Raw genomic sequence first — 19,889 nt, 5'->3', positions numbered from 1 at the left:
CTTCTCCCAAGCGTTACCTACTTATGTGCCCTTCAAAGGCAGCTTCTCATTTGAAGCTCGCCTTTTGGGCAAACATCTGTGTGGCTTTCTGCAGGAGAGATGCAACACCACTTTCCTGAGCAGGCCCCTATTGTATACTTTCCGTTTTAGGGGTTAGGTCTAGTTAGGTCAGTGCACAGAGTAGAAAAACTAGTGCATCAGTCCAAAACTTTGGGGGGTGACCATACAAAAAAATAGGCATTTCCTCACAACAAGTAAATGTGAGTTACAACCCACTAAGGGAATGGTAAGCAATAGGTTACTAGTTTAGCTTTTCAAATGTCACAAGGAGGTCTTTAGAAAACAGTGTCCAACCTAAAACGAAGAGTTCTAAAATGTACTACAGCAAATCAACCACATCAACTGCAATAACCTCTCTTCCCAGACCAAAACAATCTGAACTTTTGAGCAGTGTCCGATCCAGATATGATGCATAGAAGTTTATGGGCTTTTGACGTTCATTCTGCAATGAAAACATCTACCAATGAGAGCATAAATGTGACGGGAGGGAAAAGCCTGTGTGAAAAAGGAGTGACCTCATTACAAAAACGCATGCCTAACAGGAAATAGTGCATCTGGTTAAAGAAAAGTATACACCATTCTATTTACACACTGGGAAGCTGTAACATCCACACAGTTACATTAAAATATACAAAACAGTGATGTATGAAATGCATGAATTAATCAGAGCCACTAGTAATTAGTCAGGCCGTATCCCAATTAATTATTATTTTACACACCATGCCACCAGAGTTTGAACCCCAGCTATATGGAAATCAGTCTGGACCCTGACTGATAGTGGAGGTCAATTCAAGCATTCCATCCATCAATTTGTGTATACTTTAGTATATCACCCGAAGAGGGACGGGTATGCAGAAACATGGGTCCCATGCACGCGGTCACTGAAACCAAGCTATAGATGGCTGATTAACCCTAACTAGGGCAAAACTGGTTCTGGGATCCTTGTGTTGCAGTTCAAGGAGGACTTGGCAGTTCAGGCTGGACTGTTGTCACTGGAGCAAGGTCAACACTGATTTGCATATAGCTGGGTCCCAAACTGAGGTGGCATCTATACATTAATTCACAGTGTTACAGAAAACATATAGAAAACTGTCAAAGCAAGCACTCAAAACGATAAATGTACCAGGAGGCTTGCACTGTTAGTAAGACATTAATGCAACAGAAACTACATACATACACTCCCTGCCCAATACCAATAACCAAACATGCACGTCTGCATTCAAGCAGGGAATCCCTTCATATGCAACGTATTGGCCATGAATGACCTTCAAGCCAATCCTTGCAACAGAGAAATATTACTTTGTTTGAAAAAGGATACTTTGCATCTGGTTGTCCTTTCTTGCCATAAGCCCATTCAGATTCGATTTCTAGGTAGGCCTTTTCACCTTTGCTCATTGTTAGAAGAGCTTCATCCCACTGTGAAAAAGACAAGGTTTGTACATTTATATACAAATTCTTCTCCAAGAACAGTAATAGACAATATAAATGACCACATTGAAAACTGCCCACGACAGTTTCTACACTCAAGATGCATTTTTAGTGTCGAACTTTCCAAATACGAATTACTTTTGCCTGTCTGTTGGTGACACAAGAGGATACATCTGCATCCAGAACGCAATTTTTGGGTGAACAAAGAACTAAATCACAAGTTGAGCATAGAGAGTAACCTTTGACAAACACGCTGAATAACACCTGTGTATTTTCCTAGGAATTATACCAAGCTTTCTGTATTAATTGTGAATTTGTTTTAATACCAGCTTAAAACACATTAAAGCCAGTCATTTGCATTATTCCATATTTATGCATATTTTAAATGCATTGTCCGCTTGCTAATCTCGGTTGTACACTGCACATTTAACCCAAACGTTCAAGTAAGCGCAGCCTCATTTTAAAACAGGCACAACAAAGCGAAAACGGCAAAAACAGTCAGCCCTTATAACGCAGCCATCTCTTCCTCAAGGTCTCACATTTTCCCCACGAAATGAGTCCAACAGCTGCTCCTTAATGCCCATCTAAAGTTTTTCTAATCACATCCTGTTCTCCCTTTTTCACATTGTGAAAAAGTGTATAAAGATAGCTGAAAACTGTATAGCATTTAGCATTACATGCACCAACTGATGAGATGGCGAAGCTCTGGTCTGTCGAAACGGCAAATCGTACTTTTTTTTTTCTCCATCTATGAGCTTTCCCAAGTGTCTGAATTTTTTCCTCTGCGCTAAATACTTTTAGACACTTGATTTTATTGTATAACCAAATCCTTGCCAAAAAAAAAAAAAATAAGTGAAAAATATGTATTACTGTATGTAGATCACCTAACTCCAAATGGGCATATCAGTTTTTTAGTGCTACATGGATATTCCTGTATATTGTGAATGCGTTTTATACACTTATTTTATTTTTTATTTGTATGGTTTAAATGAGAAGCCTAATCGAACTAATGCATTATTATAATAATATGGCAACTGATCAAGGTGTAAGATCAAATACTACTCCAATAGGAGTTATGGTGTGCGATGTTATACAAAGGCCCATTTGACTCAGATAATTAAATCCCTGGCCTGGCTTGAATTCCTTCAGGCCATAAGATACAAAAAATTATGATTTGGAACCAGCAGGTCTGTTCTGAAGTGGATAGTAACCGCTTGTGTGGCTATTCTAAGCAAATTGTTATGGCAATCATTAAGACCAATTACATAACAATAAGATTGGCATTCATATCATACTTACCCCTCTGATAACTTTTCCTAATCCAACTTTGAAACTCAAAGGTTTACCCACTTTCTTCTTTTTCAAACCTATGAAAGTGAAGAATTTTAAATAGAAGTTCTGTGCTGATGTATCATCAAAAACATTCACAAGTTAAACACAATTTCGTTACGCTTGGGATATAACTGGCTAATGGGACCACAGACTGAGTAACAGATTTAAACAAAAATGATTGGTTCCTTTTTTACATGCTAGTCTGTGAAACCTTTTGGCTCTTAGAATGGTAAATTAAGAACAACAAAAAAAGAAATTAAGTGGCAGCTGCATGTGCCTATCTTAGAATGAAGCAAATGAAGTCATTCCAAGATGAGTCGCTGCACGAGCACACAAGCAAGACTACCACTCTGGAATTTCTTTTAATACTTTTTGAAAAATAATTCCAAGATTACTGTGTTGCATGTGCGCACATGCATGCAGCCCATCTTTAAACTCCATTTTTAATTTACCTTTCTAAGATGGTGGACAGTCATCTCATGATAGTAAATTAACATTTTTTTTGACAAATTGTGGGAGGAGAGATGATAAAATATTTTAAACATGCGCCCCTAACCCTGCCTCTCCAAAAGGGTCAGGAGGGTAAGGTTACCCATAACCTGCCATGTAACATTAGGCCACAACTTTTTCTTCAATGTTGCGGCCAGTCCATGAGATGGCTGGGTCCCACTGGCCCGATCCAGCAAATGGGAGAAAATAAAAAGATCTTGCAACCAACTAAATGTTTAATCTGTGGTCCTGTGGGACAAACAGTCCAGATATGTCTATTTCAGCTTTATTTGGAGATACGGCTGAAAAGATTTACACCAAATCACAAAAAGCAGGCTTTCTGGGTAAAGATTTAGCTTTACATCAAATTTGGCAGAATTTTGCTCAGCAGCTTCCTCTACTGCGGTTCAAAACTCCCAGTGGGAAATGTATTGTGATAAAGGTTTTGGGCTGCCACCTTTTTTTTGGTCCCAGCTTGACGGATCATCCTGAAACTTAAGGTGTGGAGATGGTTGAACTTGATTTTGGTAAGTTTAATTAATGTTCGTCAAAAGGTGCCAAAGTTATAAGCAAAAAAATCTTCCTTTGGAACTCCGACTTACATAACTACATAGTGGCGAGTGTCACTAGCAAAACATACCCACACATACATTTAAACATGGAAGTCAAACACCCATGTACAGATCAGTTTCTAATTTTCTCATTAGAGCCATCACGGTTCCAGTCACTTGTAATAAGAACATCATAGGTGGTAAACTTTAATAGGTTATTACAATCAAGTTGTGATGCCATAATATATGTTGCCTGAGCCAACAACAAAGCTGAAAGGCAGGTCATAGGAGTATAACAGCATTTTTTTTGTAAACTAACTTTTAGGCATTTACGAGACACATACTAGTACATTATAGACATGTGAATGAGCATGTGAACTAACATGGATCCACTGTTGATATAAGTGCATCTTGTTACTGCTGCATAGACAGCCATATTCAGTCAATAGTCCTTCAGGAGCTGCGTTGACGAAAAAGCTCACCAAGAAGTGCAATGAGAAACCTAACCCCACATCCTCCGCCAAGTGGGAACCCCACCCTCCCTGCCCTGCCCTGCCCCCCCAGACAGGTCATGGAGTACTGTGCTACGGTCCACCCAGTCATCGTGGAAACAACAACTGCATATAAACAAAGAAAAACGTCTTCTTTTGATATGGGCGGGAGTCCAGAAAGAGGGTCAGCACCGGGAGCAACATCACATGAAGGGGGTAGCATGTCTGTGTACTAACATGTCTGTAAAGTTCTATTACTGGCCCTAAGGGGTGGATGCGGTGACCCAGTTATTGCGACTAATGTATATGAACAGGTATGTCTCAAACTGCTGTTAGAGGCCACCCGGTTGTTTAAACATCAATAAATATATCTTTTGGCTTTTTTAATTGCTTCCTCTTCTGATCTTTCTTGGAGTTACAAAACTGAAGAAAGAATTCTGCTATATGATCACAGAATTCTATGACCTGCAAGGTCCTTGGAATGTATGGAAGGGGCACCTAAACGTTTAGATAGGTCACACTTTCCATTGAAAAGCTGTTTTTTTCCCTAATAACTGATGCTGCCCAACAGAACAACAAGCATTAGAAATGCAATCGGGCTCGGATTTATTTGAGTTTGAGCTAATGGCATTGTAAATGCCAATGTCTTTTTGCCATGTGTTATGGAGTGTGTGCATGTGGTGTGTAGTGGAAGTATGTTGGTTGAATTGTAATTTTACAAATGGTGGCATGCTGTGCTTTATATGAATATGTTTAAAAGTAAAGTGTACCATACTGCGATTGCTTGGTGGAAAAGTGCACTGCCGGCTGGAGGTGTGTGTGCCTGGTGGAAGGGTGCACTGACGGCTGGTGGGTGTGTGCTTGGTAAAAGCGTGCACAGATGGATGATGGTTGTTGGTGTTTGTGCATGGTGAAAGCATTCATTGACGGCTGGGGGTGTGTTGTTGTGTGTGTTGTTTTCTGTGTGCTGGTGAGTGTGTGCTGGTGAGTCTGTGGGGGTGAGCCTGGGGAGTGAGTGTGGTGTGTTGAGTGGTGACAAGTGTGTGGTGTTGAGAGACTGAGGTGTGTGGTTTGTGTGTGCGTTATGTGTGTGTGCGTTATGTGTGTGTGGTGTATGTGTGTGTGGTGTGTGTGGTGTATGTGTGTGTGGTGTGTGTGGTGTATGTGTGTGTGGTGTATGTGTGTGTGGTGTATGTGTGTGTGGTGTTTTCTGCACACTCACACACTGCCCCGTAACATTCACACACTGCTCACCCGCACACTCCCAATGTCACCCTGCATAGTCACACACTGCTCACCCGCACACTCCCAATGTCACCCTGCATAGTCACACACTGCTCACCCGCACACTCCCAATGTCACCCTGCATAGTCACACACTGCTCACCCGCACACTCCCAATGTCACCCTGCATAGTCACACACTGTTTACCCTGCACACTCATTCTGCGCACTCACACAATGTGCACAACGCCACTCTGCAACGCCACTCTGCAACGCCACTCTGCAACGCTGCACCAACATTGCACTGCACCGCCACTCTGCACCGCTGCACCAACATTGCACTGCACCGCCACTCTGCACCGCTGCACCAACATTGCACTGCACCGCCACTCTGCACCGCTGCACCAACATTGCACTGCACCGCCACTCTGCACCGCTGCACCAACATTGCACTGCACCACTACTCTGCACCGCCACTCTGCACCGCCACTCTGCACCGCCGCACCCCCACTCTGCACCGCCACTCTGCACCGCCGCACCCCCACTCGGCTCTGCACCCCCACTCGGCGCTCTGCACCCCCACTCTGCACCGCCACTCTGCACTCTGCGCCCCCCCACTCTGCGCCCCCCCACTCTGCGCACCGCCACTCTGCACCCTCAATCTGCACCCTCAATCTGCACCCTCAATCTGCACCCTCAATCTGCACCCTCAATCTGCACCCTCAATCTGCACCCTCAATCTGCACTCTCAATCTGCACTCTCAACTCTCAAACTGCACTCTCACAATTGTCATATACACGTATGTGAGTGTGACAGGAGCAAGGCGGTCATGTTTTCTGCCCCCAAGACCACTGTAATCAGATGCTTTACTGTCTGCTAGAATAGTGCAACTACTCCATATAAACAGTCCTGAAGAATTCCAGTTAGACTTCTGAAAGGGGAAACCTGTTGACAGACAGCCTTTAGAGCGAAAGACAGTTCCCCCCAGCTTATCCCAGATTTGCTGCTTTTATGAACACTACACATAAACTTTGAGAATGCTATTAGGCTTTCAACGTCTTGCCCCTTATTAAAAAAATATTATAGTATGCCACTTGTAGTATGTCATTGCTCTGCATTGTGCTGCTTTGGCATTTCATCTTGAAAAAATACTTTTGGATTGTCTTAAGATATGTAAAAAAAAAAATACACAAACCTTGAACACCTAAAGAGTGATATTTAAAGAGGAATGAAAGTGAATCTCTGAACTATATGAAACCAGTCAAAAGGTTCCTATCTCCCACTTCCGATAGATGCTTGCTTTTAGAATTCTTTAACTAATGAAGCCCTTTCCCGGCCTGGCATGGAGCAGCTGCGCGCTGAGCGCTGCTGAATGGTGAACGCGCCGGGCCATCTGGATTCACTTACGGAGGCACCCTGACAGCTCCTAATTATAAATAATGTACTTCTTTGCGCGAGCACGCACGAAAAATGCCCAACATGGCGTCCGAAAACTACATTTACCCTATCACTTCAAGGCTATTAAAACGACACCACAACGAAGACGAATCACTGGCCAGATGAGATACCAGACTAAGGAATGTGTGGAATTTGTCTCGCAAAAGCCCTAGGAGATACTTTTTTTTTCTCTTCTTTAACATTAGGATCTCGAAACTCCTCCCACTTACGTGGGCGGAGGCCTCGCCCTAAAAAAAAGCACAAACTGTACGGAATTACATGGCACTTTGAAAATGTTTCTGGTGGGCAATAAAGGATTAAAAAAAGAACCTGGTTTGGAACCTGCATCTCAAAGTAAAACACATTTTAAAAAGTGATTGGATAAAGAGCCTTCCTCTCTCTTCCATCCATTGGGGGGTGAGGGGGGCATTAAAGAAGAGAACCTCAATGTGAAACTGCGAACCAGAGCCCTCCGAATGACTGGGTCACCCAGAAAAATCTGTTATTGCCTTCATCAAAAGAGGCAGGGCTTGGTCCCACGTCATGAAGAAAAATAAATAAAGTGCCATAAGGGTGAGCATCCCATAGCACAAAAGGCGTAGGAGCCTGTGATCCCAGAGGCCCGAAACCTTGCCTCAACTTCAAACAAGCAATGGAACGCCAAACAGTCTTTTGTGGCCTACTGGCTTCGGTAATGCTGTACAGAGGGAGGGGGGGCGGGAAGCTACCCTGAGCACTCTGGGTAGGAGACAGGATTTGGTTGGAAGGAAGTTGCACACAAGGGAGTGTCCCTGAAAACACATGAACTCAAGGAGATATTAAAGAAAAAGAAAAAAGTAATACCAGAAATTTGAGCAGGAGCATGAGAAGTCAGCCAATCAAAAGGAAGGTAATGAGGATTTTGAGGAGTGACACTCAAGACAGGAAAAAGCTATCAAAAAGGAAGCAAGCAAAAGTGGCACTAACACCACCAAGTTATTGGTGTGGTCCACAAAAGGCTTTTCCTTGCAGACTGCTAAAAGCAGTCTGGTAGGCAAGACACCATTTTTTTTTAACTACATTTTGTCACGGGGTTCACAGACCTGCAGCCAGGTTCACGCACCCTATTTATGGGTCCGCAAACCCTATGGCATTGTCTCCTGCACCCTTGATGAGCCCCCGGATCGGTTTGAAGACCTGGGACCAGGTTTGCCAAGCCTACAGAAGTCTAACTAGGGCTCACAATCCTCTATGGGCTCACAACCCCTACCAACTGACACTCACCACATAAAAATTCGACAAAAAGAAAAATGAACCAAAAACAAGCATTTGCAATGCAATAGGTCTCGCATTAGGAAAGTTTGAGGTATTGTAAATGACATTTTTTATTTATGTGTTGGTTTTGAAAATAGCGAAATTAATAGCTTTGTCATTTACAATGCCAATAGTTTTAACTTTCGCAAACGTGACACCTATAGCATTTGTAATGCAATATGTGTTGTATTTACATGACTTAGATGTATTAATATTACAAATAACAATGGCTTTTATTTTTTTAATAATTAATACTTAAATAAAAGTTATTGTAATTTATAATGGCAATAGCTTAAACTTTTGTAAATACCTTGGGAAGATTATGTTCAGTGTATTTCATTGTGATGAAAATCCAAGAGCAGAGGTGAAATATTTACATCTTTTTGTGACATTTGTAATAAAGTTTGAAACATTGAGAGAACATTAGAACCAGTTGTTGTAGAATGGTTGCACAGAGTGATGCTGTGGCCTTCAGTGGAGGGTGTAGTAGTGCTTGGAGGGTGGGCGCTAGAGTGTGGGCGGCGCATGGAGAGGGGGGAGGGAGAGAGGGAGAGCAGGAGAGCGAGGGAGAGACGGACTGTGCTTTGATGTGGGGGTGTATAGGTTTGTTTGCTTGTGATTCCATATGTGTGTGGGTGCAGAAGTTTGGTATTTGGATGTTCTCTGAGAAGGGCTATTATCATGTGTGCTACGTACAAACAATGTACCAGAAATAAGAGAGGCCAGGAAGACTTACAAGACAGTCTTAACAAAAGTGAAAAAAGACTGGGCTGAAAATCGCTGGGGACAAATTCGAGATGCCTGCCAGAAGAAAGATTCCCAACAAATTGGATTGCTGGTCACAAGGTGAGAGGCAGACAGACGGAGGCAGCCTGATAGCAGCATCTCTGTAGCTAATTGACTCTAATGTACGCACTTGCACTTTGATGGTCGTAACAACTGAATAAAGTTAAATATGATGGTAATATTTTTTATTTTGCATCACATCACTGTACTTCGGTATCTGACAAAAAGGATGCAGCAACAATTGAAATACAAACACGTTTTTTGAAAATAGCCCATAAATTCTTTGGCCAACACGATACAATGACAAATTGTTTATATAAAAAAAATAAAAAATGGGAGTGCCACTAAGTCTGGCAGGCAGAGGGCTGGTTGAGGTCTGCTGACTGCAGGGACATCTTGTGCTTATTCTATAAACCGAATGAACTGAAAAATAAATTATTGCTGCTCCTGGAGAGTGAGGTGGAGTTACATTTTGTTCTTTTTATTCATTATGATTTTAATTGTATCTGGAAATACAACACATTACATTTTGAGGCTTGTGGTAAGGTGGCATGATTTGAATCCTCAAGTAAACAATTGCACATATTTTTCTGCAAGAGATATACGAGTTCCGCAACAGATCTGGCCCTCTCTGGCACTACAATGAACAAAGCAATCCATAAAGAGCTGCTTCGCTCAGGTTCCTCCAACAATGCAGTGCAGGAGAGATATTTAGAGGAGCCACCGGTTGTGGAAATGAGGGAAGGAGGGGAGCCACCTGAAATGAAGCTTTTGGAGGAATTGACGTCTCCAGTCCCACAATCCTGAACGTAATATCTGCATACGCACAATCCTGTACGAAAGTACAAGCTCATATTTTATTTCTCACAGGAATTGAATATTGCGATTCGTTCTTACTTTAGGTTTTTAGATCACAATTAAAGTTTGTAGTAAGCATTAAGTGAAGGTAAACTAAAATCAGCTGTGTCATAAAATAGCTTCGGGTCACCGTGCCCACATGAGGCCACGGAGCTCCTTAACCAATTGTAGTCTACCTCTGAGGAGGACTTAGGGCAGCCTTTTATAGAGTTTCCCTTGTTGTGACAAATGGCAATGGAGATCCGCAGCCTCCTATGCGTGCATCGTAGCTGGAAATGTAAAGAAGCACCTAAGACGTAGAGTAAACAACAAAAGCGAGGTATCGGGAATATCCCCTCAGCCTCCTGTGCGTGCACCACAGATGGAAATATCAACAAGCGCAAAAGACAGGCAGGATACAATAACAACAATGGTGACATTGGAGAATAGAGTAAAAAAAAAGAAAATGAAAAGCGGCCGCGAAATGAAAAGCGGCATGGCGGGGCGCATTCCTTTGAAGTGTGAAGCAGGGGTCAGGGGAGCGGATCCCTTTGTAGTCGGGAGCAAGGGAGGCTCGAGCATATGGGGTGTAAAAAAAAAAATCTTCGGAGTTTGCAGTGGCGGGTCTGATGCAATGACGCGAGGCAGGCGGCTCGGGGAGCAAATGGCAAGCACGGGCACATGCACTCGGCGCAATCCGCCTGATTTAGCTTTCGTGGATCCAACTCTATAAGTCTCGACATCTGCAATGCGCAAGCGCATTGGCAGAGGTCGAGACCTAAAAAAAGTGTCTGTCCTCACTTAAAGGCCTTCGAAGTGGGGTCTTGCCGTAGCATGACTAAACTCCCACTGTGCGAAGGAATATTTTCAATATGCAAACAATAGCTTGCACACCAACTGCAATGGTCATGACTTCACAATATGTACACGACTTTTAACAATACCTAAAAGCACATCATTAAATAACACTCAAACCAATACATTCTACATCGATAGTTTTGTTTGTAGTCTTAATGTGATATGTAATCTCATCTTTACTATTATTTCCGATATTGGTAATTGCATCTCTTACACAAAGTTGGGGGCACCTATTTGGTGTGAGAGTCATGGTTTGCAGGGCTGCTGTGCGAGTAACGAATTGTGCAGCTAACCAGAACTGGCACATTTCACTGGTTTTATTTTGTGATTACTTAAATTCAGTGAATTTCAGCATTTTGGTGCGGTGGGGGGGTTATTTTATTAGTTTCTTCATACCAAAACATACATATTGAACAATACACAGTCCATCCCCAAGAATTCCCGACACTCTAGGTCTTCACCTTTCCCTCCTGACCCTGGACAGTCAAGAAACACTGCAGTCACTTGTAACACCTGTTCACTAATCGCTCGTCAGAGCACCCCAGTGCAGGGTTGGGGTGGGTGGTTCTCTAGCTCAACCTAAATTTCAGCCTTTTTTTTAAATATACACCAGAGTGTTATTTCGAATAGGTATGTCTGGATCCTGTAGTGAACCAGCTCCAGTATCCGCCACAGGGGTGGAAGTTTTAAGCATTTAGGACTATAAAATGATGTTTTTTTCTGTTGGGTGGCACGGTGGGTGGTATCTTTCAAGCAAACATATGAACCAGTAAACAGCACCCGACCTTCACTTCACAGTACACTTTAATACACTTGTGTACTAATGAAATTATACATAGAAACCCTACAGTTTTACCTATGAATAATAGTTTAAAAATTAATTTTTATTATCTACTTTAACAGTGGTAAACAAAATTAGAAGTTCAATCTGCCAAGCAACCAAACATTGAAAATTGATAGGAACACTTGAAAGTGCAAGGGGAGGAAAGGATTAGTGGGCTTACTTGTTGAAATATTTGTATCAAATACAGTCCCATTCTCCAATGATCCTGTATACCAGCAATGAACAGTGTCTCCCTTTTTCGGAAATTTAACTCTATCTCCCTTTTTCAGAATGGATTTTGTGTACTTTGGTGGACCCTTGTGTAGGAAAAACAGAAAATACATAATTACTATTGCATTAGCCCATCATCCTCAACAGAATAGAGGATTTTCATGTAATAAAAGTAATATTTCAATGGGCAAACCTACCCAGGTCTATTGCAAGCAATCCACATTCTAGGATACAGTCATGACAAGCTAAACATGGTTTTCTGCAGACGTTTTTCTACTAGCACGATAGTCAGCCCTAGTTTGGGAAATTGATTTTGGCAGGGGCAATGAATGCAAGGCAAAGTGGGCCAAATATTCTAGACGCATGTATCCTCAAAACAACCTCACTCCCCTCAATCCTCCAAAGTTCTTCCCCCTGCACACATATAAAGGGTTTAGTCCCCTAGAGCACTACGTGTTTTTTAAGCCTTTAAAATGTTCAATGAAATGTTGCAAACCAGCCTAGAGGCATGTTTTCTGCTCTTAAAACTAGATTGGACAAAATTCAATAAAGAGGTGACTTAAGATACAGCAGAAGATGCAGAGGGAGTTTCTTGAAAACACATTTGAAAAAAATATTTCAACCCATGTCCTTAACGCTAAGAAATGAACACAGAGACCTCTCTATCTGGTCGGATTCTGCGCTTGATTTAGTCAAAATAGCAAAGCATATGCCAAACACCAAACGAACAGCAGGATATGTGGCTCTATCACTTCCAGAAAGGCTTTAGCTGTAACTATAGTACTGACTTCCACAATTAAATCATCCAAGTACTGCCACACAGTAATTTGAAGAGACATGGAACAGTCGGTTGCAAATACCCTACAAACTTTACCAGAGTCTAAAATTTATTTCAGGCAGGTGCCTAAGCCTTTGTCATTTACAATATTTACTATGGAAACTCAATCCATTATGGGGCCACACAGCATGCTTCTGCCTGGTTTATTGGCAGAGCAGGAGGATATGTTTCCATCATTCCAGTGCATAGAGAACTGTTGCTGCCCTTACAAACAAATGCAATTCAAGATGGTTGCTAATTATCTACCTCTGGAAAGTTCCAAGGTAGGTCCAGGAAAGAGCAGAGAATAGTTTCCCTGTGAATCGGGACATTAAAAAAAATAACCCAATTTATTTCGAATTTCTAAAAAGGCAAAGGATTTTGTTCAGAAATTTCGCTATTTTATGTAGTTCAGGCATCAATTTGATCTTAAAGTAATCATTAAAATGTATTTTTCTTAGGAACATAATTTGAAGGCCTCTTGGAACATACAACTAAGCAAAGCCTGTGCTGCATAACATGCTATTTTGCTGCTGTTTTGCCTTCACCTGTCCTGCCTGCTTCGAGTCACCTAATGACCCGTAATGGGTGCGGAATTACATGGGGTAAAAAAATAATTGGTTACGAATGTTTAAATACTGATTTATGAAATCGGGGGGCTTTCTTGGTTTAATTATAAAGAAGGAATGTCTAAACTCATAACTTTAGATAGTGATTTCTTCCCATAGGGAACACCATAAAAAACTAGAGGACAGCTATGGAAACTACCCCAAAATGATGAAGAGCAAGCATGGAACTGTCCAGTCCACGTCAGTCAGCAGTCAAAGTACTTACACCTGAAGGATGAGGTCACAAGAGCATAGGAACTGGGGCATTTGGTAGAATGCACAGAAGTCTCACTTTCATGATGGCTCGTTCGCAGCTTCTCGCGTGAAACTAGTTTATTTTTGCACACTTCTACAGCACTAAAACAAACAAGCATTTGCAATGCAATAGGTCTTGCATTTACGAGCGTTTGAGCTACTGGCATTGTTAACCACAGTGCCTTTTTTATGTGTTTTTAAAACCGATAAATAAAAGGCATTGTCATTTACAAAGCCAATAGCTTAAACCCTCGCAAATGCGAGAGCTATTGCATAATAAATGTGTTTGGCGCCTGTGCTATAAAAACTTTTAAAAAGCGTTAGGAGAGAGCGTGTCCTGCGGCAACAGTCGGTTGGACAAAGCTATTTGAGAAAACAGTGCTCAGAGGCTGTAATTAAAACATACAGAGTAACAACACTTGTAACTGGGTGTCACCATGGGAGGTTACAAAATAAGACAAGATGTACAAAGGAGAGACTACTAAGCCTATTGACCAATGAACCGCAACAGTTTACAGAGACAATTAAAAATGTGGGTGAGTGGGCAGAGCTTCAAGTCCCTACTTTAACTGCATGCGTGCGGGCGGAATTCCGCTCGTACGCTGAGATTTTTTAAAATCGCACTTTACGTGACGAGCTTGGCTCGTCATCAGCGTGCGAGGAGGCTACGCCATGACGAGCCCAGCTCGTCATCAGCGTCGAAGGGGTTAATACAGCATGCCTCACAGAGCCGTGCAGGCGCTGCCCAGGCTCGACCTAAAGAGGACCCAAATGCTTGTGAAAGAGTAGAACACTGACTCACTGCTAAATTTGAAGAGACTGGTTTTTAGTCTCTTCCTAAATGGGAGCAGTTACTTGTTAAGTCAGTCACTCTGGCAGCTTAAGCAACAAAACACTTGCCTGGAGGGAGGCGGACAGCTGCCAACTCACTCCCTTAGATGGAGGAGAAATCAATTAGCTCCATAACTAGACCCAAGATCCATCTTGTTGATGTATCCGTTGCCTTCTTACTAGGTGCTAGAGAGTTTTCCTACGCAGGAATTTAGGTACTAATGTAAGTGTTATATTTTGCTCTTGCCTGAATATGTAACCAAGCATACTTTTGAGTGCTGATGTCAGATACAGATGTTCTCTCCTAGAAACGATTGTCTATTATTTTTCCATATGCAATGACACTTTTACTAATCTACAGTGTAGAGTTTTGCTTCACAATGGTACAGCTGACTGAGCATATATTCAGCAACACCCTGAATGCCAACCTTTTACCAACGGGCCAGCATGAACCGGTTACCTAAAGCCTCACTTTAAATTCCTTTTTACGGCTAAAGCAGCCAATAAGGAGTGGAGTCGACAGGCTCTCAGCTGCGAGCAGAATGCCACAAACCAATATGGGAAAGGGCATGAAAGACCAGCTTATCTTTTCACATGCAAACTAACCTCATAAACGATCTCTTCAGGCTTCGGTGGGGCATCTTCGTCTAACTTCACATTCTTAACTTGCTCCGTCACTCGAACTATAGTGTCAATCCCTTTAAAGCGCTGTAAAAACATGATACAGAAGAACATGCATCTTAAATGCTCAAATTATAGGCATAGTTCGAATCATGCATTTCTGGAAGGGTAGTGTTACTGACTATGTAGTTTATTCACATAGGGGGAAAAAACCACATGCACAATGAATCAAGAAGAATCCAATTAAGATGTCAGCATCATGTCCCTAAAAACAAACAGGTACATTTATTCTTATTGAAGTCACACTATTGCTTAAAATATCACAAGCGTGAATCCACAGGTGTACAGTTCCCATGCTTTGGCAAAACCGCTTGCAGCATAAAAGGGCAGCCAGACTGCCAGCTAGTAAATATCCATTAGCGACAGGGTTTTAGCACTCGGGAGTGGAAGGCTGCTAGATGGGAAGATGTAAGGAAGCAGCAAGAGTTTGCATGGGACAGCAGAGTCTTTGGTTTCATGACTGGCGGAGCAACGCAGTCTCCACTACTTCCATCAACATTCTTGAGAACCCAGTATGTATTCACCTCAGCATGGTCTGACTTAATTCAATACACCTTGTTCGGTGAGAATTTTTTGTTTCTGTACATTGTACCTTTCTGCTACCACTGATAATAGAAATGCACTATCACATGTAACTTCCAGTCACTGTGGTGCAGTCCAAGATACCACCATAAAAGTAAAAAATTCAGCTTCATTCCCCATTACAACACTGCTGTATTTCATGTACACACAACTATCAGACAGCTCACCAGGTTCCCTTTTTCTCTTTTTTTTTTTAACTTAACTATTCTCACCACCCAATAACCCCCTCGCTATGGCACTCGCTACGGCACTCGCTACGGCACTCGCTACCCAAGCATCACCTTATACAATTCTGCATCCTTTCTGCTACCTACTCCAACAAGTCTCTCTTCCCAGCAACAGCTTTAAACATCCCACAAAGTATTCAATACCACTCCACCCCTTAACTGAATTCCAAAATAGTAGTTAGTGTGTGGTTGTAAAGTAAGTGCACATAATTCTGTGCGCTGAACTATGGCTGAAATTATAGAATACAACGTTTACAACTGTCTGTTGGATATCTGTGAAACAAATGCACAGAAATACTGAAAGGCAAAAACAGTTATTAGCATATGCGGTTTATTGGTAGAAATCGAACAAGTGTAGCAAAAGGGTTGGTCTTTAACCGCATGCGTGCGGCGGCTTTTTTCGCGCTGTGCGGCTTTTTAAAAAAGCCGCTGTACATGACGAGCTGAGCTCGTCATGAGCATGCGAGCAGCGCAACTCATGACGAGCTCAGCTCGTCATGAGCATGGAAGGGGTTAAAACCCAGAAATGAAGGATGCATATGCCAGATTTAGATCAGAACACGTAGTGAAGAGGGTCACTGGTTACTACAGCATGGTACAAGCTCCCCAATACTTGAGGTGTAATTATCCAACTACACGGTGAAAAAGTAAAAATAAAATAAAGAGCTCTGAAGCAAGCAACTTCATAAAAGTAAGCAAGCCCTTCAAGTGGAATAACTTTTAAGGCTACTTGGGATGTGAAATTTGCAATAATGTGAATGTAGATTCAGGCCCTGAAACAAGGAAATAAGTTCAGGATGGTGCATGGATGGACAAATATACACAACCTATGAACATGAGTAATAACAAAAGGTGCCCCGAGATCACAAAACACTAAATGGAGCACACAAGGGTGAGAATCTGAATATCTGTGGGCCGTCATTAACTTATGTATTTCCCCTGAGACCATCGGACCCCATAAAAAGTTAGATGAACATTCAGACTGCCGCCAATGGAAAGGAGTTGATCTGATCACTTACCGCTGTGCGGAATGACTTTTATATGAATTTGTAAACGTTACATACAACACAGGCCTTGCTGCATTACAACATGGTCATTGTTGGTGCACTTAATGCATTACAGTGCTTCGTAAAAGTATATGGCCTACAAATCAGGCCCGTTTTGTTTGTCACAAAAAAAAACACATTTAAAGTGTGCCATTAATAAAGTGTGTGCTTGATGGCTATGCTTTTTTGAGACTCACAATGACATGACAGGCCAGATAGGGGAAATGTTTATTCTCCGATGCTCTCTCAGAATACAAGTCAGCTGATATTTAGTTACAAGATGAAGACTTTCAAAATTCCGTTTGAGGAAAAAGTGAGAAGCAGCAGTAAGCTGCCATGTACTGTCCATATTTTTGAATAATAAGTACTGTCACTCCCCTCTGGAACAGAACAGGAGAGGAGCATGAACTGATGCCTCCTCGCTTCATTGAGCTTTATGTATTTAACCCCTTCGGCGCTGATGACGAGCTCAGCTCGTCATCAGTTGCGCCGCTCGCACGCTGATGACGAGCTGAGCTCGTCATGTAACGCGGCTTTTTGAAAAAAGCAGCGTAACGCGAAAATCGCCGCAGCGCACACGCGGTTAAGAAACTAGGGCCGAGGCTGGGTTACACATATGGAAGAGCTACTAATGAGATTCTAAAATACGCTGTTTCGACTTCGCCAAGTTCTTTACAATAGGTTTTAAAAAAGACATCAGTGGACGAATAGAAAACAAACAAAAAAAATGTCATACAGAGTAAAGTACCAATTGTGTGTACTGATTAAGGGAATCCGGGAAGGGGGTCAATGTACCACCTGCAGATAAGAGATTCTCATTCAGGTTGTCAGACAACTAACATTCTCGTCTATTCGAGTAGAACAGAGTAAAGAACAACAGACACCCGCTAGTTTTACTTTTTCCATAAAGGTCAGTTTCTTTTTCGGGCTTTGGAGATCACATGTGATATTACTCAATTTGGGGTTACCGCATCACTACATCAGCTTTGGTGCCAATGCCAATTTGTTGAATATGAAAAATAATAAAGTGCTTAAAAAGTCAACGAAAAACGTATGAAGATGGAGCGGATTGATTTGGACTCTCACATGCACTCTGCCTTCGAAATATTATGAATATAAGTTAGAGATACTAAATACAAACCTAAAGATAGATGGCACAAATATCTATGATCTCTCCCTATTGGCAGCAATGGCACAATTACCAACAGCCCTTTCCTACTGAGAGCTATATAGTTGATGATGTCTACTGCAGCTCTGTACTAAGGTTACACATCGATGTTATCATCAAAGTAGAAGAACAAGCAGAAAATGCAACATTTGCATGATTATTCACCAAAACTAATCGGGCTCTACCAAATGCCTTCTCTGCATACAATATGATCATAGTGAGGATTGTCTCTTGCTTGGGTATAATTTAAGAAAAACTGTTCAACTTTTGAGAGAAATAGTGATGCAATCTAGGTTCCCCATAGGGGAAGTTTGGGGTCCATCACATCTCCTTTGGACACTGCATACCGAACACTTGAGAGCTTCTACCTCACACGCCTTTGATATGCAGAAGCAATTTTGCAGTACCGGTCAAACTTCCTTGGCAGAGAATGAGAGCACCTTCATAAAGATATCTGCTAGTTTAATCAAATCAATGAATGGAACAGTTTGAATGCATTGATCTCATTCCCCTTCAAAGACATCAAGTTTGTTAAGGCTATGGGGATGCAGCTGACCAACTAATTTCTGCAAATCCATAGACCACTGTTAACTATTGCGATTTTGAAGAAATTCAAAAGCAGTGCTTTGGAGGGTACAATGGTTAAGAGGATGGCTGAGAAGGATATATTGTTAGATAAGTGAGGAGGAGGAAACACTGCCTGCTTTGATCTTTATAATAAAGGCTGGTGCAGACAAGAATGCAAGTTCTTGTTGATTCTCTGCTAACCAGACACAGATCAGTAAATCAAGAGCCCTTTCACTTTGCTTCGGAAGTAGAGTAATGCCAAAGATCCCCCTTTATACCTCTCCATTCGCAAACACCTTCACAATCAAAGACCAATCTGCTGAGAACCAACATGTTTCAGTGGCAATTGATTTAGTTGGGTGGGCTTTTCCCTCTGCACTAAGTAAGCAGCTTGTCTGCATTGTTTAAAAGATCACTTTGAAGTAGTGTGTATAAATAATGATATTTTCTTGTTTCTCGTGACAAGAACTTCAATTTGTGGTACAACAAAACAAGGTCACAGTGGAAAACTGATTTTCAGATATACGTAGATAGAACTCAATTCAAATGCATTAAATAGTTCAGACGCCACTACAAAAACCGATTTCTCTAGATTTAATTTTTCAGCACAGAAATGGAATTAAACAAACCATAAGAATAAGACATTAATCAACATTTGTGCTCAGAAGAAGAGGGAGTGCGTGCTCAGGGAGTGGACTGTGTGAAGCAACAGAAGGGTAATGTGGTTCAAATACATCCAAGCTTTTTAGAACCAATCCGGCTCTTTACTTGGCAAGAAAATATACTCAAACATAAGCTTCTAGGCACAGATAAACAGGTCTCTGTTGCCCATGTTTGATATCAATAACAATGTATCGAAGTTTCGACCTCTGTTCTCATAAAGGTAGCTTCATCCTTATTGAGGGGTCTTCATCAGGACTCAAGGAATTAGTGAAGGTAGGGAAGGAGCACCATTAGATGACAGCATGTGCAATCTGGCTGTCTTTTCAAGATGAGGGCCCATAAGCTCTTGGGAAAAGAGACCAAGATTTAAGTAAATTGGAGTGATGGGTGCCATGAGTATACCTCAGTTACCAGGCAGTATTGCTTAGGAAAAACCAGCGGCTCCGGACTGACTAGAAACGGCCCGTATCAATTTAGCACAATCAATTTCTCTTTAATATTCCTCAAATAATCCTGTGAACTTTTACTGCCAACCATGAAGGGCTATGGAAGGCTCACTCTTCAGTTAGGACTCTAACAGGTGCAGATTCCCTATTGTGAGCTAT

At 41.8% G+C, this 19,889-nt stretch overlaps 1 protein-coding gene across 1 annotated transcript in view; it reads right to left on the bottom strand.

The window, feature by feature from the left end:
- Positions 1-19,889, bottom strand: part of FKBP3 (FKBP prolyl isomerase 3) — a 56,620-nt gene that overhangs the window by 17,913 nt on the left and 18,818 nt on the right. Inside the window, exons 3-6 of the mRNA XM_078659676.1 lie at positions 14,957-15,058; positions 11,790-11,925; positions 2,788-2,855; positions 1,379-1,476 (exon numbers count right to left, since the gene is read on the bottom strand). Of these exons, the coding sequence (XP_078515802.1) occupies positions 1,379-1,476; positions 2,788-2,855; positions 11,790-11,925; positions 14,957-15,058 (404 nt within the window). The remainder of the gene's footprint in view (positions 1-1,378; positions 1,477-2,787; positions 2,856-11,789; positions 11,926-14,956; positions 15,059-19,889) is intronic.

Source organism: Lissotriton helveticus, chromosome 9 (genome assembly GCF_964261635.1).
Source record: "Lissotriton helveticus chromosome 9, aLisHel1.1, whole genome shotgun sequence".
NCBI classification, from domain to species: domain Eukaryota; kingdom Metazoa; phylum Chordata; class Amphibia; order Caudata; family Salamandridae; genus Lissotriton; species Lissotriton helveticus.
The sequence above is the reverse complement of the archived record's forward strand: the minus strand, read 5'-3'. Positions and strand labels throughout refer to the sequence as shown.